The 19503-nt window shown below is 42.6% G+C and overlaps 1 protein-coding gene and 1 long non-coding RNA gene across 5 annotated transcripts in view; one reads left to right on the top strand and one right to left on the bottom strand.

Annotated features, from left to right (window-relative positions):
- The window catches only part of MARCHF3 (membrane associated ring-CH-type finger 3), a 117034-nt gene that overhangs the window by 35806 nt on the left and 61725 nt on the right, over positions 1–19503 (bottom strand). For 3 of the 4 annotated variants that reach the window (XM_069776953.1, XM_069776956.1, XM_069776957.1), the window contains 2 exons: positions 15887–16100; positions 13535–13739 (listed from right to left, as the gene is read on the bottom strand). In XM_069776953.1, coding sequence (XP_069633054.1) covers positions 13535–13739; positions 15887–16077 — 396 coding nt within the window. In that variant the 5' untranslated portion in view covers positions 16078–16100. Of the gene's footprint in view, positions 1–13534; positions 13740–15886; positions 16101–16826; positions 16970–19503 lie in introns of all 4 variants that reach the window. The other variant, XM_069776955.1, reaches the window with a different exon arrangement.
- LOC138683864 (uncharacterized) overlaps positions 1–19503 on the top strand; it is a 27777-nt gene extending 8274 nt beyond the window's left edge. Inside the window, exons 2-3 of the long non-coding RNA XR_011323335.1 lie at positions 1649–1764; positions 19404–19503. This is a non-coding gene — a long non-coding RNA (uncharacterized lncRNA). The remainder of the gene's footprint in view (positions 1–1648; positions 1765–19403) is intronic.

Genomic DNA, 19503 nt, shown 5'->3' with positions numbered 1-19503 from the left:
GATTTTAGATAGCAGAGGTAAAAGAAGTTCAGCCTACAGCAATACACTGAGACCTTTTAATAAAAAACCCCTCATCACTCAAGTCAATATTTGAACAAGAAGACTACCGTGCTGTGCAATTTTTGCCAGTGTAAGCCACAGCATTTATTCAAAACTGCTCTGCAGCACCCCTTTTTTTTTTGTTCTTTGAGTATATAACTGTATGCACAGCACTACCGAGGATAGCAAATATTTCTTACTGTGGCACCTGGGAACCCCAGCCAGCCTGGGAGCAGTACATACTACCCTGGCCAGCGAGGGCAAACACACCACGTATCGCACAGGACTGTGTCTGCCCCAGAGAGTCCACGATCTAAGCAGAGGAGTCAAGGCTGGGAATGGGCTATAGAGGCGGGGTGAGCTCTCACAACCCCTGCTGCCTGCACGGCCAGAGCTGGGCGCAGGCAGGCTACAGATTCCCCATCTGGCGCGTCCTTCCCAGGCTCCCCGCTCCGAGTGTCGAGGTCGTGCTGAAGGCAAGGAAAGTCACGCTCCTCCAGGGCGTTATTGCATTATCTGTCATCAGCGCAGCAAGAAACCAAAACCACTGCAGCTCTGTGCCAGCAGATGGGGATAAAGCTCATGCATCCTTAAACTGGCCCTCTCATTCCTCCCAGTGTACGGGTGTTTTTTTCTTCCTCCCCATTACAGTGCTGCAGCAATGACCCAGAGGAATAGCAGGACTCAAGATTTTTGACAAGAGAGGGCAAAGCTACGAGCCTTGTGCAAGCTAATTAACATTTCTCATCTAGGTATCCTATCCCTCTATTATTTCCAGACCCTGCTTCATCTTTTCCCGCTTTGCCCACAACAGGAAAACAAATACAGCATTTACCTCTCCACCTTCATATGGGGTAAAACAATAGTCAAGAAACTGAGTGCAACCAGGAACAGGTAGTCACTAATATGGCACTAACAGAAAGACACAAATCAGTAGACAAGTGTGCCTCAGCCTCAGCATCTCTTAGATGGAAGTAATAAATTATCTACTTCACAGGATTTTTGTGAGGTTTAACTGCAACACAGTAATGCAGCAGCCTAAGATCCGTTTTTCACATATCACTCAGGAATTTAGGAGACCACAAAAACCTGTTCTTAAACATTTTTTTTCAGGATGTAGGCTTTTAATTTGCTTCAATACTTTTAAAACCTAAGGAAGCAGGAAGTGCTTCGTAACTACTATGTACTACTATAAGAAGTTGTAAGGGAAGATGCTAGTTAAAAAGGAAGGCTCAATATTCATTTTTTTCCTATTCAAGCAGTGTCTTAAGCTCAAGATTATTGAAAATACCAGAATTCTGGGTGTGGTGAGCTCACCCGAACCAGCAGCTGAGCACCTACACAGCTGCTTGCTCACCCCTGCACTCCCACCAGTATGGGGGAGAGAACAGGAAGAGGCTGCAAGCAGAGCTTGCTTCGGTAGAGCCTGTACAAAATAAGGAGACATGTTTATGTTTGAACAGCTTTTTATTTTATTGTAACGTTAAGAAGAACGCTATAAAAAGTAATGTGTGAAAAGCTTACACCACTTTCCTTGGAGCTTTCACTCCACTTACTTAAAAACACCCCCAAGGGTATGTGCATAACAGTTATATTTGATTGCTTCTAGACAGGACTGATTGCAACCTTTACCTTCTTCAGTTTCCACAAATCCCTGTAATGTGAAACCACCAGGAAAATGAGAGGAACTGAAAGCACCTGGCAGTGGAGATTCTGCTCTTAATGGTAACTGTGAAAGGTTTTTGTGCAGAGTATTTGTTTAAAAGGTGAAACACAAGAGAATTGCTAAGCACCTGCACCTCTCCTTGATCTCAATGGGAATTGCTGGTGTTCGCGATTTCCCCAGGGCAGACCTTAAAATGCCAGTATCTCCTTATCTCAGTGCTATACATTGACTGTCCCCCCTATAACTGGGCAGTGAAGAATGTACTGCAACGTTTCAGAGTCTGTTTAGTGGAGGCTGCATCCTCAAATCGCAGTCTGTTCATTGATCTGAGCAAGAAGGAAGAACGGCAAGAATACATATATGCAAGGAAGCACACACATTAAGGCATGTGTTGTCATCTCTGCCCTACGACTTTCATGACACACAGTACAAAGCACTTGAATTAAGACAGTATTTTATGATGTGCCATCTCACTTGATTGAAAGTTTGACAAAAATGGTGTGAGACTGCTTCAGAGGCTGATGGCTCCCCACACTCCTTATGTCTTGTCTGACCCATGTGAACAAAGAATCAAACCCAAACAATTCAAGTATTAGATGAGCCTAGGACAGACAAGAGTAGTTTTTAATAATAAATACCCCCCACACCATTCTCAGTCTAACCTTAAAAGCTGGAGAAATTTCATTAGCTAGTTCTGAAGTGGAAGTCAAAAGCAATGAATAAATAATTTCAGTGGGTCTATGGATTTCAGTCACAGCACATATTTTTCTCCTTAAGTAGTGTACATGTGTTTCTGAATCTGCTTCCATCTAGATTCTAGGTGTCAGTCTTTTGTTTTGGAAATGTGCACTGTCAAGTTACTTCATAGCTAAAAAGCCAAGTCAGCAAATCCTTTTGTGAAACTGAAACCCACACAATGATCCCAACGAAGCCCAGAGCTGATTATCGTGTCAGTACAGTAGGGACTACCCTGCTGACAAAGAACGAGATGTAAGGCCAGATGCAACTCTCATATCTGCACGATGATACTCTGAAATCTGTCCTATTAAAATGTGTCAATGTGCTCAATAATTTCTGCAATAAACTGAGACTCTTGCAGTAATAATTTCCATTTTGGAAACAAACAAACAAAAGAGTTCATAAAAAGGGTCATGTTTGAAGCAAGATGCTGGCCTGCCTGGCAAAACACTACTTTTTCAAGTGCTATCTTGAAGTGAGCAGTGGTTCCTGTTCCTGATACACAGGTGTAAAGCCAGAGGAACGTGTCAAAGACACGAATTGAGTTTAGCAATGGCAGCAAGCAGTAATTCAAGAACAGGTAAGCGCAGCACCTGATGCACAATATTGGCTCATGACTGACACAAGCAAAGAAACCTGCGCCTGGACACTAATATACACCTGATGAGGATCCAGCCCCTCGAAGAAACGTGGGGTCCCACCTCATCCCTCACAGTGACACAAACCAAATGAGGTCTGCTCAGAAGCGAAACACCCCGCAAACCCTGAGCTAATGGCTGTGGCCACACGATACCTCACTACTCGCCCAGCTGTCTGTGCCATCCCTTTGGCACTGGGTGCTGCCACACTGCTCCAGCACAGGGGCTCTCTGCTCAGCCAAGCTCAGCTAAATGGGGCAGGTGTTGCTGAAATGGGTGGAATACCCACACCGCAAGAGAGGACTTTAAAAGTTTGACTCGTTTATCCTAACAAAGTCACGCTCTAAATGCATCTTGGCGGTGGCCAGAAGAAGGGAGAACTGAAGGGGGACATCGGTGATGGAGAAGTGCTACTTAAGCTAATGGACAATGTGGGCTTAAGAACAAATTGATAATAGTTGGCCATAAATAAATTTAGGGTAAGAATCAGAAAAAAATTCCCAGCCTTCAGAGGATCCAGCTCTGGAACAGCCTCCCGAGAAGAGTGGTATAGGCTAAACCCCCCCAAAGCTGACACAGTTTTAGGAAGGAACTTGCTTATGTTTTGAAAGGGATTTTTGATGTACTGCATTTGACATGAGAAAACACTGTTAACACACCCAAGGCTCCTTCACCTCACACGCTGACACGTGTAATACACATACAAGGATTTGTTGCAGTTACTTCACAAAGCAGAGTTGAATATAAATTATTATCTGCCCTAGAAAGATGAAATTGAGCTCTTGACCTTCATCTGAGGGTCTCCACGCTTCCTTCAACTGAATGCAGACTCTAGTGCTCAGGAACTTAATGTGGATTTGCAACAGTCCCTGGGAGACTTTTGGTATATGAGCCCACTACTGGCTTTCAAAATTTTACCTGATATTTAAAACTGCATGTGAAACCAGATCTATGAAATTGTCCAAAATCCCCTTTCAGTGTGAATGTACAGAGATGTTTATTTGACATTGTCAAATAATCTGAAACTTCAGGGTCCCGAGATAAGCAAATGGGGTCTGTTTCCTTTCCACTGCTTTACTTCATCCTGCCTAAGCAAACGTAACTGGAGACTAGAGAACTGCTCATCTGAAAGGGAAGACAGGCTGAGGCATCTGCATGATGTGCCAGCAAAGTGAAGCCTTACATTTGGAGAAGGAAATCATCAGAACAACCAGCAACTGACCAGAACACCCTGGAGAGGCTCAGACTGGTATTTTATCTAACCTGACCAAAATGAGCTGCCAGCAGAAAACTGCTGTAAAACACCTCCACAAGTTTGAGCTGCCTCACCGTTGCCAAAGGCCAAATCCTAGAAGCACTCACCTCCATAGGTCTAACTTCAATAGATGACTCACACATGCTAAGTAAAGTATGTGCATAGTGTTTTCCAGATCAGATCCTAAGGCTAGAACCTGCTTCTACTGGGAAACCCTTTTTACTTCACTACATTTTCCTTGGAAAATTGATTTTACATAAATGTTGCTGCAGTTATACCAGCAGCGAAGAAGATTCCAGAGAGTATGAAGAAAATCCATTACACTGCTTTTTAGTTAAAGGTACCTAAATAGTTATCATATGAAGCTGGGGGGAGACAGCAAGGAACTGTCTCCCTAAATGTGTTTCCCTTTGAACTAGAAATAGCTTATTACACATCAAACATATCAGTTCTTTTTGTTCTTTTCACGCTGATAGCTCTGCAGTGAATCTTGATGAAAGCAGCCTGTACCCAAAACTGCTAGCAATTGTTGTCCTTTCTCATTTCATGCCAGCAGTGACCAACAGGAACATTTTGTCTTCGGCTTTAAGAACAGACAGACTGATATTGCCTGGGTTTTTAGACTGTTTCTCTTAATGAAGGACATTTTTAAAGACCAGGAGGACCATTTATTGGCACGCACACACACACACACACACGTACACACACAAAATTACATCTGAACAGTTTTGTTCAAATACTTTTTTACTCGAAAAAATTTTTTTAACTTTTTTCAATGAAATGTTTTGAAACTAAGCTTAACTACATGTAACTCAAAATAGTCTCCCTGACCAGAATGGTATGTATGTTTGTTTTCAGTGCAATGAAACATTTCGGGTGATGCAAAACTTTTCTAGGTTAATGTTTTGCCAAGGAAAACAAACATTTGACAGTTACTTTTCAGTTGAAAAAATATTTGTATTTCAGATTTTGGGTTTCCTGCTTAGATCAAACATTCAGTTACTGGCACAGTGTTACTGTCTTCAGTGGGTGCTTTTAGAAAGGCCATGGTAACAGCTCACAGAGATGTTCCTTTGGTCCCAGAGACAGAGGCCTGTCTATTTGACAGCTAGAAACTAAATTATTTGATCTCAGTAACTTTATTATGCTAATGGTACGGCCTCTTTGTAACTGAGTCTGCACTTATTAAAGTTTAACCCTTATTTTAACTCAAGTTCCAGGGAATATTTTAATTGTGGATGTCTGAATGAGCCAAAGCTACTTTTTGAAAGAGCAAATGACTTTCATTTGCACATTGTTGCAAGTAAAAGGAATACGTTATTCATTGTAAAGGTGGTGTATGATACACCTTTAATTTTTTCTGTTTTATAAAAAGAAGAAACCACAGTGCAGATGGGAACCAACCCTAGGTGGCAGCTAAGTGTAAGGAGAGTACAGCAGGCTGTTGCTATCACACCATAACTGAACTGGCAATCTAGACCTTGGGTATTTTGCTAGCTGAAAAACAAGAGTTTGACATGCAATGCTCTACCAGGTAGCAATAATACAGCGACCAGTAGATGTGGTGTTCAGTTTCTGGATTATACAACTTTAACGTCTAATAACAAGATGAGTAATTCTCTGACAGTGAAAACAAACAACAGAGCGTGCTAAGCTGCACTATAAAAATCGATGAAGTTTCTTACAGGTCCAGTTAAACAATATTATATTCTTTAACACTAGTCTGGCTTACTGCTATTCTGTTTTTCTACTATCCACTTTCAGTTTATATTTCAGGTGATGCTTGTATCAGGTAAAAGATTTCAAGATGTGTCAAGATTTTGTGGAACTCCGGGAGAAGCAGTATTTCCTTTTATCTGTATGTTTTTCAAAGCTCCCATTCTATTTTGGATGAATGTATTCCCAATTAGGCAGACAAATGTATGCATTCAAGAAGATCAACAAAAATCACATTTTGCGTTTTAAATCAAAAGCAAAGCAGATTTGCTATTGGCAACACATACTTCAATACATTGCAAATGTCCTGATCTACAAGCTCAAATATATGGAAACTAAAGACATGATAGATAATAAATGCTTGGTAACTCTCCAAAAAGACACATGCAAAAAAACCTTTTCATCTTAGCACTTTTTTTTTTCCCCTAGAAAAAGCAAAGTTTGACTTGCTTCTATTGGTTGTAGGAAATGCTACCAGCAGGAGAGAGATGATAACCAGGCAGTTTAGAACTGTATTACAGAATCATGTGTCCAAAGAAAAGTCATCAATACCATCTAAAACAAAAATAGCTGTACCTTTGAAAACCCACAGCATCTTCCCTCATCTTGCTAGTCCTTAAAGAATAGCATTTGGACTTTCCCAAAGCAGCTATTGCCTCTGTGATGTTCAGTTGCTTTCTCCTGGGAATTTTCTTCAACATTTTTTGCCCTTGATCACTAGTCCTTTAAATTTAGGAAAGAGCAGTTACAGATGTGATGGTTTGAAGGCATGGTCTGTTCACTGACAAGTAATTTTTGCGCTTTTTTTGTTTTGTTTTGTTTTTGTTGGGGGCGGTGGGTTGATCTTGTTTGCATGCTTGCTGTCAGTACTATGAGAAAGATTTGTGCTTGAGAAAAGTCAGGCAATGTAGCAAAACTTTTCTGAAAAGAACATAAAACCCCTATTTCATTTCTCTTCACAGGAGAGAGAACAGCTTGTTTGGGTCTCTGGATTTTTCCTCATTAGAAATGAATAGAGTAGGGTATTCTAGGTGTAAAAAGTGCATCTTCAAGAGGTTATGTTTTTAAAACTGTATGAGTTGGGGAGTTTATTACTTATTTTTGTAATACTTTAACTCAGACATACTTCTACTGGAAATCTACATGGCTGCTTCAAATTCACCCTGTGTGACTTGGGTCTCAGGGCGGGGGGGCATTTTCACAGCTGAAGACAACTACGCACAAAAGTATCTCCCCATCACCTCGCCCTTCTTATTTTGCCCTTTTGGGGTCAAGAAGGGAGGGACGGACCCCTAATGTGCTGTATTGACAGCTTTTTGACAGCTTTGACCTTAGATTCATGAAAGTTTTCCTTGTTGGTGACTACTCTGAGTCACCATTTTTCTTCTGGCTTTAAGAGTGATCCTTCTACAAACTACATGCAGCAAATCTGGTGTCTCTTCATTACAGTAATTTAATGCTAATGATTTGCTTCACTGAGCAGTGGAGAAGAAAAATAAGTAAAAAGAATCCCAACAGATAAAACCAGCATGACTCAAAGTGTTGCATAAAAAGTAAATTCATATTTCAGTGTAAGGCTTCTGTAAGTTTTAAATTACAATATAAGCTCATCTTAACTACTTTATGCATAGATGTAGGTTTTAGGGGGTTTTAAAATTTATTTTTCTCTTCTAGCATGAGCTCTACAGCCAGCAACAGATTGGGAAAAAATGAAGTTAATTTCTGCCCAATATTGTGATGATTATCCTGACTTTACTTTTTCCCCTAGTCATGCTGTTTTGCTTATGTATGTGTTTTATATCGTTATTTAAGTGCTCTCTGTTTGCTTGCTTGCAAAAAATGAACCAATAGATACCAAATCCTGGCTGGTTTAAAACATGTAAATAACTTACAAGCAATACAAGCCTGACTTATGCGGTCACATAATATTCTTATACCATATTTATGTTGTAGCTGGTTGTTTTCTAACAACATTTTATTGCTTATAAATACATTTGTACTGCCATGTTTTGTTTCTGTTTCTGTACTAAGCCAAGCGGAAGCAACATAGATGCAATATGGAAATTAAAATGAAGATGATATACAATACACACATAAAGCTTGCCTAATCTTTATGCTGAAACGTAGCAAAAGCATCTACATGAATAATGTCGCACATTTCTAGAGTGGATTTCTTTCTGTGGATTGGCTGCATTAAAAAAGCAGCTTATATGAAAGTGGAAGGTCTATAAAAGTGTCTAGGGTTTCTGCTGCTTAAGCCTGGGTCCTCTGTGTCAAATGTAGCCACACTCTCACTGGCAGCGGGGTGATCAAAACATGGGAAGATAAGTAGGGCTACCCAGCAGCAGCTCCTTTTCTCTTTGAGATGCATCATCCCTAGACACGTTCATAATGAGATATCCATGTGCCTAAGCACACATCCTACCCATCTATAATTTCCAGCAGACTGTAAAGGGGTGCTGTGTATCTAGCACACAGTAGAAGAGGTGGGCTCAGACCTCGCATGTACTTGTTGAACTGAATTTTGGAGTATCATGAGCCCTGGGACTGAGTGGAATGTGCATGTACTCATGTAACGTGTAAATGGGCAACAACTTTTGGATTACTGGCAAACAGCTCCTTTTAACTGACTGTAGGGCTGTGGATGTCTCCAAACAATCCCCTTATCTGAAGGAGGAGCTCTGAAATCAAGCAAAATGGCTAGACTTGGTCTGCTGATGCCTGCCAAGTGCCTCAATAGCTACATGTTGTCTAGCAAAAATGTGACTTCAAATGGCAGCTCCAAAGGTGCTACAGAAAGCTTATGCTTCAGTAGATTATGTCTGATTGATGTTGGTGGTTTCAGTTTTCTGTGCCAGAGCTTGCCGGGTGCCCTCCAGAAGGGAGATGAACAGAAGGACACAGCAATCTTCAGTAGGAAAAGAACTCTATTTCTATCATGATCCATCTCTTGCTCCTTTACAGTAATATATTGTATTCTCTCCAGTGCAGCTGTTCTGAACAAGTTCACAAGTGACTGAGAAGTAGGAAGTACCAGGTCCCAGTGGAGAGCTGAGGAGCATCAGCCTAGCCTCTGCGCAGAAGTCCCACCAGAAGCAGGGTCATCTGGAGGGAGTGCGACAGTTCCCAGTTAGCTCAGTCCATAAGCAAGGCGGTATAAGTGCTGAAAGTCAGGTGAGGCATGAGGAGGCTCTGCACTTACGTGCAGCACATTAGCCACCCATTTAACAAAATCTGTGAAGGCTCAACAGAAAGCCATTCTTACCAACAACTGTAAAATCACACAGGGCACATTTGACACATGTAGGCCAACAGTATGGAGACAAGGAACTGTAAAGAAGACCACTCCTTTTGGCTGACCAACCTTTGACAAACACCTGTGGAGGAGGCAAAATATGTGCATTCCCTGGTGTGTGCTTCTTCGTCTTGATGAAAGACAAGTGACAGAGCTACTCCACCCAATGTAGCAGGAGGCAAAAGACATAAATGGTGGATGGCAATGAACAAATCACTTGCCTTAAACACTGAAGGAGGGGTTAATCCCCACCATAATGCCCAATTCATGGTTCAGAAACACAATTCTTCTGGGGAAAATAATCTGAGTTAAATAAAGAAGTGAACCAAGAATGTCTGAAGTTTCACAAATGCAATCTTGAGAGGATGGATCTGCCTGACAGACTGTACTACCATTTCCTGCCTCTCTCATTGGGTTTTGGGCATCAGTTAGCAGATCATACATTTCTTGGGAGATATTTCTCCCCCAGACACCAAAAATGTGTCCTGTGGCATAGATAAAGAAATATCTCCCTTGAGAAGTACCTAGTTTGAAACTCAGTTAACCAGAGAGAAGCTTATGATGGAGAAAAGACATGAACGATGAAAGAGGAAATGGAGGTCAAAACGAATGCTGTTTTTCCTTTGCTTTTTCTTGCAAGAGAAATCCAGGAAAAAACAGGCTGCTGTGCATAACATAAGTTGGGGAAAGAAAGCAAAGGTGAGCTCCTGGCATTTTTGCACTCTATGCATGATGTATGCAGGAGGCAGGATATAGCTGTAGGTATGTCCCTTGTATCTGAGCTAAATAGCTCCTGTTCAAGCGCATGGGCCCACATCCTTAATGTGAACATGGGCAAAAAGAAGGCAAAAAGACATCTTGCAACAAATTTTTATAGAGCACTTGCTTTCATTTCATAATGAACTAACGCAAACTAGCAACATGGCGGGGAGGCAGGACAAATGCTATGGGTTCACCAGCCCATTCTGATCAAATCCTCTGCTGCTTCCATAGTAATGTACACAGAGGAGGAAGGAATATGGCTTGAACAACCAGCCATACCATTTACTGCTCACTTCATTTCAAGCCCACTACTGCTGCAGCCTCTCCTAGGTGCTAACAGCAGGAATGAAGTCAGATATGACATTTCTAGAAAAAGGAAGTGAAGTATCTCAATTCTTTTCCATTGAGATTTCCTTCACACCCCTGGTTAAGCCACTAAGAAGCAGTAATCAACCAAGTGAAGGGATGGGGAGAAAACATAATACCTTCTTCTTTTCTTTTTTTTTTTTTCCCCTTTAAGAAAGTGAATAATATGTCTTTGAATAGTCAGAAGTACCATTTTTTTCCTGATGGACAATCTCTAGGAGAAAAGCTGAATATGATGATTGATTGCCTCAAGCATTTTTATACTACCTGTCACTGACCAATGGATGGGATATATTCCCTGTATGAGATAAGGCCTGCTGAGAAGTTACTGGATAAGCTTCTATGGACTATGCTCTATGAATTACTTTATGAGTACAATACTCCTTCTCGACCTCCTAAAATGCATTGGTAAACTCATCATTCACCTCCTCTGAAAGGTGCACGTACCATTTCCATTATCTAGTTCAGAGGAATCTTTGGAGAGCTAATTATCTTACTAAATGAAGAGAACTTTAACTCCCCACCCCAAACACACAAACACACACACAAAACCACAAACACAAATACACACACACACATACACACACAAGATGGAGCTAAAAGCAGGTGGCCACTCTGGCTTGTCATTTGTCCAAAAATTACAGCAGGTTTTTGTGAGAGGTGGTCCTACTATACCTAACATACCTCCCTCCATGCTCTCATACTCTAGATAATACAGGGAGACAGACAGGACGGTGCTTTTAGGACACAGAAGATGGGGGAATCTGGCAACTTGCATCTGCTTTAGTCATGCTTTGAGAACTTTCAGATTTTCTGTAATTGTTTGCATGGGGAGGTCTTTGGATTTCAAAGCACTGTGTATTAAATAAGTACAAACTTTAAGGACAAACTTAAATTATACTAACAGAACTCAAGAGGTTTGACTGCTATCTTTCTGCTTAATTTATCCCCTTCCATACAAATCATCTTATTTACTCTTTGTCTCTCCTGCTCTCAATTTTAAAAGCATGGCTTCAATTCCCTTCTAAACTGAAAATATACTCTTTTGTATAAGATCACAAAGTACTTCAAAAAAGTCAGTTGCTTTTTTTTTATGACCCTTTCTGCAACTGCATGTAATTGTTGTTTAATGCACTGGAATACTGTGGGCGTGGCAGCTGAGAAGCAAGAAAAGATTAGGTAGTAAGGAGAAAAACACCAGTTAACAATGTGTACTATGTTTCAGAAATGCTCTTGCACTTGCTTCTCATTTGTCCTCAGCTAAGAAACAGAAGAGAGCTTTACCATTATTACTGTTATTATTGTTGTTGCTATTATTTATTACTGCTTTTGGCAAAAAGAAGCCTCACTTCATCAGGGAATGATCAAGTGACCGGACTCCCCCAGCCTGGGCAGGGTTAGCTTTGCTTTCAATGTCTTCAATCATCATTAGCTCTGAACACTGTCATGTCACATTTGTGCAAAGCAAGCCTCACGAGCACCTGTTGCAAGGGAACAGCTTGAAGAAGCTGGACTCTAAAATCAAACTGTTTATTTTGCACTGCCTCAGCATCGCTCGTCTTTCTTTTCAGAAGGCAAATTCAGAGTGGCATCGTCCTCATGCCAAAACCGCAACCGAAAACTGCCTGGCGTAGGCCGAGACCAGCTGGCCGAAAGATGTTATCAGCTCCATTGGAGAATGCTCAGTCATAAAGATTTTGCTGCTCAGTCGCTGACAGCCTGAGAACACTGAACAGCAGCGTTTCTCAAACTGGGACCAGCTTCCTGGGAGAGGCTGGAGTCCTGCTAGAAGCACTAAACAACAAACCAGAGGCAGTCAAACACAGCTGGCCTAGGCTTGCTCTGGTTAAGGCCTGACAAGACTACAGGTCTTGTGCTAAATACCGTGTCATGTACCTCTTTTTTGCTGATCTTAAGGAAGAATGAAGATATCCTCAGGCTTAGACACAAAATGCGCATGCGTAACTCAATCCAGAGTAAAGCAATTTTGGTAGTCTTCAATGAGAACTGCTCACCCCGTCTCTGTACGGGCCCCTGGCCAACTTCCCAGCAGTCAGTTTTATCCTTTATGGTTTCATCTGTGAATAAGAGCAAAACAAGATGTGCCCCCTCCCCCTTATTTTTAATACTGTATCTCTTCCAACCAGTTCTGCTACAGTTTACAGGAGCAATGAAGATGCATAGGAAAGACATGTTGTCCTGAACCCAAGCTTAGCATGTAAGCACCTGTGTCACCAGCTGGTACAGGAAGATGCTTCTCATTATTTTTGTAAAATACTGTTATTTGTAATTCACTTTTAATTCCAACACAAACCATGACTTGTACTTTTTTTCCCAAATTAAAATAGGGGAGGAGAAAGATTATTAACAGTGTAAAGATAGTGATCTCGGCTTTTTTTTGTTTCTTCTTTTCCGGAGGAAAAAACCCCCAAACCTGGCAAACTTCATGCAGCCACTAAACCATCTATAGTTGGCAAAAACTGAATTTTAAATGATAAGGGAGAAACAATTGTCCAATTCACTGCTGAGTCTGGTACACAGGCAAGAGAAGGCCAAAAGGTCACACACAAATGGCTAAACATGCCAGACACTGAACAAGAACAATTCCTTCTTATGGGCTTGACATGAAAACTAGGTTTCTAAGGCTCCTCCATTTGTCACCTCTCTCTCAAAAGCAAGAAAAAAAATTATTCTTGACCTATATTTAATATGCTGAATACCCACGCTTGTCTTGCATTCCGCAGAAACTGTTACTTCTCTTCCATCCTCTCCAAGCTGGCTGGTGTACTAGGAATTCGCTGCACACTGTTCCCCAGATCTTCACTCACATTTACAGTGAAGTAAACCCATCGATCCCATTCTTCTTCTCGTTTTGATTTGGTTCAAAATAAGGGTTTTCTTACTCCTGCCCTTTCCCTGAGCTTCTGCCCTCATCTTGCCAAGCCCAAAACTCACAGCTTGCTTTGGCGGAGCTGCAAAGTCTTTGTGATGCCTACATAAAAACAAACATCATTTGCTCATTAATGCTAAGCTTTTGGGGACGTGCCCCATGTACTGACCTCCACCAATGGCCTGGGTTTGCGCTCCACTGCAAACCTGAAGTGGCAGAGTTCGCAGTAGCTGGTGTTTGAAGATGACAGCCAGTGCTCCAGGCAGCTGCGGTGAATAGTCCCCAGGGTCCCTGTACATTCACAGGGGGAAAGCAGGTCTTCCTGGCTGCTGCCCTCGTGGCAGATCCTGCATATCGGCCGGTCATTGAAGGGGCTGCCGGAGGAGGAGAGAAAATCGCTGGTCAGGATACAGGGCTGTGATCTAGCCTCTCTGTCTCTCTGTATGTCACAAATTAACAATGTGGGAAACATTTGCAGCTTGCGTACTTTGCTCTGTAGCTAGTACAAGCTAGTACCAAGCTGCTGGGCTAATGGCTGCAGGCACTTTGGTATTCTTGTTTTAAAATACCTCTTCTACAGGGGGAAAAAAGTGGAGAATGAAAAACACATCAGAGTGGCAGATGAGAGACAAACAACCAAGTGCTTCTGGACCTTTGTATTTCCCGCTTCTTCGCAGTGCAGTGGAGCAGCCACTTCAAGAAATCTCTAAATGCATCAGGGAAGTTTTAAACCTGCCTCAGCTGGGCACCTCTTATACTTTTGACCTACAGGGTAGCATCTCTTACACTAGTGATGACGCCCTGGCCTACAGGGTAACCTGTTTTCAGTGATCAACAGCAAAGGACTACTGGACCTGAAACAACAGCACCTTGCCCTGTAGTTGTGTGAAGAGGCAGGTGTGTGCAGGCTGGAAGCTCCGTCCCTGGGGAGGATTCCCCTCTCTTTGGGACAACTCCCCACGAGCAGCTGGAGGAGTGATATTAATGGCACTGAAAGGAAGGACTCTGCCAAACACATCCCTCCCATATTGCTGCCTGTGGTTATTTCTCCTGCAGTGCCTTCTCCAAAGCACCCGCCTTGCTGGTGCCGGGGTGCTAATGTGCAAAGGGGGACAGGTGCTCCTCCCACCAGTGAAAACCTGAAGGCTCTGGTATTAACCATCAAGATTTTCTGTTTTACAGAGGAATCTCTCGGGGAAGAGAAAGGCAGTTGTGTGGCTTCCGGGGGTGCTCAGGCTTAGCGCAGCAGGAGGAAAGCAGAAGCAGGCTGCAAGCACCTGTGCTGCTGAACCACGGATCCACTTGACTGCATCTTCAACTCAGCCCCCCCAAATGCCAAGGCTGAGAAGGTCAATCTCTTAGCTGAGGTCTCGGAAACAAAAACTCTCCCTATCATAGGTGCCACCTCAGGTGATATCCTCAGAAAAACAAGTTTTGAGACTGCCACTGACAAAAGCTTGTTAGCAGATAGTGTACAGTGGCACATAGCTGTTCCCTCTGTCCCTTTTCTGGCTCTTTGCAGGCTGCCCCGGGTAAACCTCCCTCAAGTTTAACAGCAGGAAAGTGTAAAGAAGCCAGCCTGCTCCTTTCAATCTGTCTGGTAAAACAGTATGAAGTTGTGCTTGATGCTCTACACACACATCTGAGCTGTGCAAAATGCACAAGGTTTAAAAAAGTTGCTATGAGTAAAGGGGGAAAGGCCCTTTCAGGCTTACACATCGCACATACAGCAGCAGTTAATAATTTCACTCTTCACATGAATGCAGTGGATTGGATTACATTTGCTGTTCTGTGAAAATCCAGGGCAACTTCAAGACCCATGCAGTCTTTCCAGCTTCACACTAGTGAAGTGGAACTTAATTTTGACCAAGTACCAAGTCTGGATGTGGCCAAACCCTTAAGCATCCTCTTTCTTGCTTCTAATGAAAACAAAGCCAACCAAAAGCTGGGTAGTGTTTCAAAGGGTATAGTTTAAATACATATTTCACCACTAATCTGCCATTCTAAACCAACAGCAGAAAGAGGCACTCTCAATCACTTGAATGACTGAAGCAGCAACACTTGTGTGTGCACCTCTGCTAGAAATAGCTTGTCTGGCCGCTCGGCGCGCTGGCTTGGGAAGCGTGAAGGAAACATGCTGCAGAAGTGCTGGTGGCAGCACGCAGACTAAACATGGCATCCTGTGCCAGACAGCGCCTGCCAAAGCCTCCCTCTACGTATCAGGGCAAATTATTGCAGCTGGCGCACTCGAGCAGCAGCAGCATCCCTAGACAGCTCACTTCCCCCTTCTTCACCGAGTATAAATGGTGAGGGCTTAATTACATGTGTAGCATAATCATTATAAAGTTAGGACGAGGGCTTAATTACAAGTGCACTGTGGTAAACCTTCACAAAGCACACCACCACATCTTCCCTTCAAGCGCCCGCAGGGCTTGCGGGTGGCAGCTGGGGAGGGTGCACTCGAGCCCACGCAAGGAAGGGTCCCATCCCGTCCTGTCCCATCCCACCACCCCCCACGTACCTCTGTGTGGCGAGCGTCCGCACGACGGAGGAGAGCAGCTGCCCATCTTTGGCTGACACCTGCATGACATACTGCGAGCAGCTGCCGGCTGGGCCACCGCTGCCGCTGCCACCGGGCAGGGTCTTGCTGCTGGGTGCCGGCGGGCACTCCGGCAGGACTCCCGGCAGGTGACTGCAGTGGCTGGTCCTCATGGTGGTGGGCGGCGGGTCCCCATCTAGGGAGGAGGGAGGACAGGGCGGTGGGACGGGGGGAAGGGGCACGTCCCTCCCTGCCTGCAAGTCTGCCTCACGGATCAGTACCAGGCATGAGAAAAAAACATCCCCCGCTCCCTGCCCCAGCCCTCCAAAACATACTCAGCAGGGAGAGGAAGCTTATAACGTTATGTGTCACAGAAAAACAGTCTGTACGTCTCAGAAACAGCAAGCCGGGGCTCTGCGCTGTTTTTTTTCCTCTGCAGACTCCTAAAGTCACGAGTGATAAAAGGAGAGACTGAACCTTTTTGTCTCTCCCCCCACAAATGCTGCAAAGGAATATACAATCTTTACCTTGTGAGCTTTTAAACTTAAAGTCCTGCCTCTGCCCACCAATGGGGAAAGTTATGTATTGGAGGAGAAAGTGGCTGATCAGCTCCAAATGCCCTGGGAAAACACTCCACTGCTGCTAAGTGCCTTCCATCACCAACCCACGGCAGAGCATGGACCTGGCAAATAATCCTGTACAGGGGTTTTGTCAGACAGACCTGCTTAATAACTGCCTGAGTGCAGCAATAATTTATGCAACAAGGTGAGGCAGAAATCATAGCGTGCCTGTGTCTGTCTTCTCTGCTTTGCTTTTTCACCCATCACTTAGAATGTATTTTGTGTGATGTTTTCATGTGTGGTAATTGGAAAGCAAGGGTTATGCTGGTAACAAAGAGCCTGGGAACGGAAATTCGTGATACTTTCGTATGATGCTCCTTGCTGGGTGTGCTTATCGGTGAGCAAAAGCTGCGTGGTTCAACAGGCAGAACACCAGGCTGTGCGCCTGCAGGTTTGCTCTTCAGGTCGGTCACCGACCGCATATGTATGGGGTGGGTTAATCCCTCTGCAAAAGGGGGGAAAGACTTCCTAGCATGCCTTGAGACACTTGGCTACAGTCACTGATTCAAAGAAAGTAGGTATTCTTTATTGGCAGTGCTGGATGCACGGGGGATCACTCCACCTATCGTGCACACCGTTGGGTCTAATTGTGCAGGTAAGTACATGTTCTACATACATATTCACTAGATTTCCAAGAAATGTTGTACATATGAATTAGTTTTCCGGGAAACTATTAGCATATGCAAATGTCCTTTATGCAGGTGCATTGAAGGTCTCTGGTGGTCTTCAGGAGTCCTCTGGTGGTCTTCCATAGTCTTCCTCACTTGTCCACTGTTTGACCCTCCTCAGGTGATTCTGCGCAGTATGGTCTTTTACTCGTTTTGATACATCAGTGTTTGTTAGTGCTCTTATTATCTAAGTTTTCATTAGTGGTGTAGAACCATATGGTTAGTTTAAGTTAATTATCTACAAGGACGAGAACAAATGCAGGAGTTCTTCTCTTTTCTGGCCCTATCTATTCAAGCAAGGCCTCTACTTGTGCCTTCTCGACAAGATTGTAAATTCATCAAACATTTAATTAAGTTTTGTGATTGTTCATGGTTCCTTCTTGCTCATCATTCCCAAGTACCAGTCTCTGACAGGCTTAATCTTTGACAAACACTAGTCTTTGGTATGTAAAGTTACAGAGAGACAATCATTAAGCAATTAGCAGTTCGTTCTCTATATCATCACATGTAAATGTTATGGGTTACTACTATGATATTCACATGTTGAAATTGGGCATGTTTGTCTGCACTGCATTCAATCCTCAAAAAAAACGTTGTGCATCAGACACCACTGTTACTTGTGTAGTATCAGCACCGCAGCAGGAAACACAGTCTTTAAAAATTAAACATTAACCCACTCTTTTAAAAAGAGGTATTTCTCTGGGTTTTAAAAGAAATCTTGTAATTTGATCTCATTGGATTTGAGCAAATGGCAGTGCTAACTTTCCGATGTCTCCTGAATGTTGTCTTTGGCAGTAAGACTTTGCAGCACACAAGGATGTGATGGGGGTGCTCGACCACTTGTACCATGCAAGTTTTCACGTAGGGACTTACATTCTTAGAAAGGCATCTAAAATAGGAAAATGCTTGGCAAAGTGTTTGTTTTACAGGATTATTTCAGCTATTTTCAGACCATGTATATCCAAGAGAGTGAACTGGAGGCTGATAAGACAGCTTACAGGGGCTATAGTGTTCAGAGAATGGGGAAGGAAATCAGACTCTGGACCCCATTTACAATGAAAATTAAGAAAATGGCTGATTTCAAAACCATTAACACATAAAAGATGCAGATTTTTTAAGAGAATAAGAGCCACAGACTCTCCAAGGAGATCATGGTATCAGCAACTTTATATTTTTAAAATCCATGATGAGACTGTTTAACAAGAATATTCAGCAGCTGAATGCCTGCTTCATTCAACTTAAAAAGCCTAGGTAGTACCATGTTTACAGACCCATGCTACAGAATTATATATCTTTTTTCTTGTTGCTTCACTGACCTCATTAAGTACAATGGCGGGTTTATTGTTGCGTATAAAGTGACCATCCAAGCCTTTACAAACACATCCATCAGCCACTTGATGAGTTCAGAGCATTTGCTGAAGCATCAGATGATGGAACTAAATTCAAAGCTTAAAAGCACACCAGAAATAATGTAGCTATATCCCAGCAATGATGTTAATTCAAATTTCTGCATGCAGTACTGCATTGACGTTCCGCTTTGGCATAGCAAATACATGTAACCCTTTTCTACCTAACTCTTTTTTTTTAAAGAAAGTTGGAAGTTACAACATATTTTCCTGATTTCAGAAGAATAATTTTCACACAAAATCAGTTTATGTGCATGAAAGTAATACCACTATAGAACTAAATAATATGTGCTTTAATCCTGAGCCCTGTGGTAAATAATGAAGATTAACTGTCCTAAGAAGCACAGAGATCCTAAGCAAATCTGAAGTCAAAGCTGACGTTAAGGAATTGTAAATCTTAACATCCACAAAGCCCCAAAGTCACTATTTACCCATACGTATGTATTATGTTCTGTCAGAATGTTTTTCACCTGAAAGAGGTGGAAATCTGTCACAAATATCTTAACAGAAGAGGAAGAATGAAGAACAAAAGCAGGAAGATGTGTTTAGATGTTATTAGGGAGAGATGCAATATTAAATGGGGGAAGCCAGAATATCAACATTTATTTCAGATGCCAGAAAATTCAGGGAGAAGTACCTGAATTTGGCATGATGGGTGTATGTTTGAAGAAATCTAGTAATTGGCTCTTTTTTCTTTTCTGTGTTACTACACCCACTCCTCTTGCACATCTCTTGTCTACCTAAAATCTATTTTAAGAGTACCTTACTACTGTAGTATTTAAACCAGTTCTTTTCCCTGTTCTAGTTTTCCTGCTTTGCCTTTGGTACCAGTTTCTAACACCCTCTTCTCGCTTCCATGACATGAGATCTTCTGATGGGAGATAGCAAAGTCCAACTGTCTTGTA

Source organism: Haliaeetus albicilla, chromosome Z (genome assembly GCF_947461875.1).
Source record: "Haliaeetus albicilla chromosome Z, bHalAlb1.1, whole genome shotgun sequence".
Classification (NCBI taxonomy): Eukaryota; Metazoa; Chordata; class Aves; order Accipitriformes; family Accipitridae; genus Haliaeetus; species Haliaeetus albicilla.
Note: the sequence above shows the minus strand (reverse complement) of the source record. Positions and strands in the feature narration are given on the sequence as shown.